This window comes from Neopsephotus bourkii, unplaced genomic scaffold (genome assembly GCF_033783945.1).
Source record: "Neopsephotus bourkii isolate Nb327-2 ecotype Australia unplaced genomic scaffold, CSIRO-AGI_Nbou_v1 NB_1770, whole genome shotgun sequence".
NCBI classification, from domain to species: Eukaryota; Metazoa; Chordata; class Aves; order Psittaciformes; family Psittacidae; genus Neopsephotus; species Neopsephotus bourkii.
In genome coordinates, this window is record NW_026902244.1 from 1,281,315 (window position 1) to 1,286,753 (window position 5,439).

The window sequence follows — 5,439 nt, forward strand, 5'->3', positions numbered from 1 at the left end:
TTGCGCGTGGCCATTGCGAGCGGCACCAGCCATGGGAGCCGACCCTGGGGGTCACCCGGTCCCAGCCCTGCCGAGGCAGGGGCACCCGAACGTGTCCAGGTAAGGCTTGGATGTGCCCAGAGATGGAGCCTCCACATCCCCCTGCACACCTTGTTCAGTGCTCTGCCACTGCAATGGAACAAGTTCTTCCTCGTGTGGAGGTCAAACCTCTTCTGTTTCAGTTCATGGCCACTGCTCCTCATCCTGGGGCTGCCCACCACTGAAAAGAGTCGGGCACCTTCTTGCTGGCACCTGCCCCAAACCTCCAATCAGCTCCTTCCACCGGCTCTCCCCTTCTTTATCTCTGAGGGCTCACTCTCCTGGGAAGAAACTGCTTTCAACCTCCACAAGCAGGGTGGTCAATGGGAGGGGGAGACACCAGGGTTTACTCTCAGGGTATCAGACCTCACTGCTCCCCACACTCACCCCACCTAGGGGTCCCCACCTCTGTGGGTCTGGTGGTGACGGAAGAGGTCTGAGCTCTCTTTGAAGCCCTTCCCGCACTCGGCACAGACATAGGGATGCACCCCAGTGTGGATGTGCTGGTGCCGGATGAGGTTGGTACTCTGCCGAAAGCTGTCCCCGCAGTAGGTGCAGACGTAGGGCCTCTCTCCGGTGTGAACACGTTGATGCCGGAGCAGGGTTGACCTCCACAGGAATCTCTTCCCACACTCGGTGCACTTAAAGGGGCGCTCTCCAGTGTGGACCCGCTCGTGTCGTGTCAGGGCTGACCCCACACTGAAGCTCTTCCCACACTCTGTACACTTGTAGGGCTTCTCCCCACCGTGCACCTGCTGGTGCTGGAGAAGCTGAATGTTCTCGTAGAAGCTCTTCCCACACTCGGCACACATGTAAGGCTTCTCCCTGGTGTGGGTTACCTGGTGCTGGATAAGATTCGAGCTACTGCTGAAGCTCTTCCCGCAGGTGCTGCACTCAAACGGTTTCTCCCCAGTGTGTACCCGCTGGTGTTGTGTCACTGCTGATCTCATGCTGAAGTTCTTCCCACAGGTCCCACACTTGTAGGGTTTCTCCCCGGTGTGCACCCGCTGGTGAAGGACGAGCTTCGAGTTCTCGGAGAACGTCTTCCCGCACTTGGAACACTTGTAAGGCTTCTCCCCAGTGTGGGTTACCTGGTGCTGGATGAGCTTCGAGCTCACACTGAAGCTCTTTCCGCAATCGGAGCACTCATAGGGTTTCTCACCGGTGTGCACCCGCTGGTGCAGGACAAGCTGTGAGGTGTTGGAGAAGCTCTTCCCGCACTCAGAACACTTGTAGGACTTCTCCCCAGTGTGGGTTACCTGGTGCTGGATCAGTTTTGAGCTCACGCTGAAGCTCTTCCCGCAGGTCCTGCACTCGTAGGGTTTCTCCCCAGTGTGCACCCGCTTGTGTCGCATCAGGGATGAGGTCACGCTGAAGCTCTTCCCACAGGTCCTGCACTCGTAGGGTTTCTCCCCAGTGTGGACCCGCTGGTGCAGGATAAGCTGAGAGTTCTTAGAGAAGCCCTTCCCGCACTGGGCACACATGTGGGGCTTCTCCCTGACGTGGGTTACCTGGTGCTGGATTAGCTTCGAGCTCACGGTGAAGCTCTTCCCACACTCAGAACACTCATAGAGTTGCTCCCCTGTGTGCACCCGCTGGTGCTGGATGAGATGTGACCGGTCCTAGAAACTCTCCCCACATTTGTTGCAGGTGAAGGGTTTTTCTCTGGTGTGGAAACTCCAATGCTGGATGACGTTGGATCTCACTTGGAAGCTCTTGGATCTCTGAATCCTTTCTGACCTGCGTGAGAGAACAGGGTCCTGTGCAGGTCCCTGGGAACTGTTCTCCTTGGAAAGTCCTGAACATAAACCTTTGGGCTGCACTGGACTGAAGATGCCTTGATGGGCACTGTCTTCATTTGTGCTCACAATCCCATCTTCAGCTGCAATAAAATGAGAATCAAGAGAAGTCACAGGCAGGACTGGAAGCTTTGGACAGGGCAAATCCCAAGTGGCCAAATGCTAAAAATTCAACAGATAGATTGACTTTAAGTATAAAACATTCTGGTATATCCTGCGTTCAGGACATGGTATTTCCCTCCAAACTACACCGTGGAATTTTCAGAGTGTTCACAGGAGCAAATGCTGTAAATTACCCTGCATGCTTCACCAGAACCTGAAACTACTGAAATCACTGGCATATTAGAGGCAAAAGTTTACTGCTTGAATAGGAAAGATGCTTGCTCTTCCAGGATGTTGTACCTGAAAATCATACAACTACAGGATGGTTTTAGCTGGAATGGACCTTACAGATCACATCCAGTTCAAGCCTCCTGCCACGTGCAGGGACACCTTGCACTAAATCAGGTTGCTGCAAGCCCCTTCCAACCTGGCCTTGAACACTGCCAGGAATGGGGCAGCCACACCTCCTCTGGGCAACCTGTGCCAGAGCCTCAGCACCCTCGCAGGGAAGAACTTCTTTCACCTTATCTATGTCTCCCCTCTGTCAGTTTAAACCCATTCCACCTTCTCCTGTCTCTACTTGCTCTTGTCAAAAGCCCCTCTCCACATTTCTTGTTGGGCCCTTTAGGTGCTGGAAGCTGCTCTAAGATCTCCCCAGAGCCTTCTCTTCTCCAGGCTGAACAAGCCCAGATCTCTCTGCTTGTCTGCATAGGATGTTACTAAAAGTTGAACTGGGAGTTAGAGGAAGGCCATAAACAACTGCCTTGATCTGCAGAACATTACTTGGGTTGCAACATTATCTCTGTGCTCTTGTGCTGCTGGTACTGCAGAGAAAGAGAAGATGCACAAGGCAGGAGACATGGACACTGCCTGGAGCCTGGCTTATGCCACTCTTTGAGCAGAAGCAAATTAACTTTATGCTTTCACTGGTGCAGAAGAAATTTGTTGTGTGTGCAAGTGGTGGGTGACCTGAATATCCCCCATGGCTGGTTCCAGATCATGCACTGAGGAAATCCAATACATGTAGAAGATGAAGATAGGTAAAAGTCAAATACTAGCTGAACAGTTACGAATGGCTCCTGGGACACAGGCAATGAGCAGATCCCTGCCCTCTCATGTACATAAAGTCTTGCAGAAGCATTACTGGTATGAATGTTCACTGCACAGACCCAAGGTCACCTGAAAACCTGTTCAAGACAAAAGGCTTTTGCTGATTTCTAGAGTGTTCACAGAGAGCAGCGACTCCTTCCAGCTCACTGCTCTGAATGTTGTCTGGTGAGCATGTAGCAGGTTCAGAAGCATGTGCCAACAATGCTCTGCCTTTTGCTGTCCACAGGAAACATAACTCTTTGCAGGCTAAATGAGCAAGGCAGGACCTGTGTGACATGCACACAAAGCACATCTCCAGATCTGCTTAAAGATTCAACACATATATTCTGGTTCTTTGAATACTCTTATGAAATAGACCAGTAACATATCGGTCACATGGGATTGCTGTACAAACCACTGGCACCTCCTGTGGTCTGGCAGAGCTGTGAGAAGGAAGTGCAGGCCATGGAAGAGGTGAGGTGCTACTGAACCGTAAGTGTGCAATAAAGGAAGGACAGTCTAGAAGTTCGACCACAGACTGATATATGTACATATTTCATTATCCTCTTACAAGGAAGCAAAAGAAAACATCACAATATGATTTCCCAGTGAACTCCTAAGATACCTTCTGTGGCAGCTTGCTGTGGTAGTGAAGCCACTTCTTCCCTCACATGGTTTTCATTAAAACAATCCCTTGAGAGGAACAGAAACTGCAATTTTACTGTTTACCATGAAGGCATTTCCATTTGTCTGCAGCTACTCCAGCCAGGCCTGGAGGAAAAGAGCAAGGTGATAGCCACAGACAGGATGGAAAAAAGATGTTTCTGGCAGGACAGCATGAAGCTATTGACCTGTTCGTCAGACTTACTGAGTAGACAGTGGAACTAGCAAAGTTGTTCTGTTGCCATTGTGTCCAAAGAGATACTGACTTTGGCACTTATACAGAAGTTTGGTTCTTTACACAGACCTTGAAAAAGCCTTCAGAAGTACATGACAATTAAGTTTTCTATGGTGTTCTATACTTTTGGGGGAAGATCAGGAGTGTCAAGATTCTTTTTACAATTATTGTCATGGATCTAGCGCCTCTACAATCCATTCTGTTACTTCTGAGCTACTAGGTACCTTCACTGGCATCTAGGACATGCTGTCTGTAAAGGCCTTAATCAAAATCAAGAACTCACTGGAAGTATTCCAAGTGGAAGGAGAGCAAGGTCACAATGATGAGAATTTTATACTAGAAGCATAAGGCTGAACTGGCAAAAGTGAATATGCAAGAGAGACATGAAGAATGTGGCTCTTCCTCAGCCCTTGCCAATTTAGGTTGATGGCAAGACCTCTGGTATGCCCAAGACTGCCAGTGCTATAGCTACAAGGCAAGCTCCAGGTAAGCAGAGAAAAGGGACATGTGGGGTCCAGAGGCATTCTCGAAAGACATTCATCCTTCACCAAAACTGGTAAAGAAGCTAAGCTGCTGTGGCATGAATGAACCTGACAGGGTGGTAAGGAAGGGAAAAGGGAGGTGCAAACATTTGCTGACGATTTTGTGTTCCTCAGGGCTAAAAACACACAGGCTGACTACAAACTGTGGCACAGCCTTGAGATACTGACCAACCAGGTGACAGGGGACGGTCACTGCAGGTAAACAAAGACCTTCAGAGGAGAACAGCCTCTACAGCATGCACTTACACCAGGCTGGGCCTAGGATGTTCTTGATATCATTCAGGAATAGCACCTTGGAGTCTGAGCAGCTGGATGAAAACTGCAGCGCCTAGGCACACAACACAGCCAGTCAAGCATCAATGAGTACTGGGAGGGAAAGAATATGGAAGAAAAGAGAATGTAATTCTGTCTCGCAGCTCAAACCGCACATTCTGACTGTGTGCAAGGGGGAGGACGGATCCCCCATGTCAGAGACACTCTGACAGAGCTGAGGAAGACAGAGGCATGACAGGAACCATCAGAGGCACAGAACAGATCCTGTATAGGAGAGGAGTCAACTGCCCATTCTGTTGGGAAAAGGTACAGCTGATAGGGGTATCACAGAGGACTATAAAAACACAAGTGGCCTGTGGGGGGGTTTGGCATCTATCCTGCACCATCTGTTCTAAATTAAGAACTCCTGCCAGCAGTAAAAGGCACTTTCAAAGCAAACTAAAGGAGGCAGCAATTCATAAATCACCTAAATAAGCTGGGGAACTCCTTGCTGCAAGCTGCCATGGATGCTACAATGTGCGCAGCTTGAGAAGGCAAGAAGAGAGATCTTGAGACGTTATGTGCCTAGTTCAGGAGCTTCTGAAGCCACAGACGCCTCAGGCCTGTGAAAGGATACAGGGACACATCACTGCTTGTCTGCCTTTCTCTGGGTCTTGAT

General features: G+C 50.0%; 1 protein-coding gene across 1 annotated transcript; it reads right to left on the bottom strand.

The window, feature by feature from the left end:
• On the bottom strand, positions 1–4,836 carry LOC133226202 (zinc finger protein OZF-like; the record flags this gene model as incomplete). The annotated part of the gene is given in 3 exon segments (XM_061379426.1): positions 1–833; positions 918–1,960; positions 4,755–4,836. Coding segments are annotated over 3 exon segments (1,488 nt in total), but the record flags the coding sequence as incomplete, so codon positions are not given.
• Between the last annotated feature and the right edge of the window lie 603 nt (positions 4,837–5,439).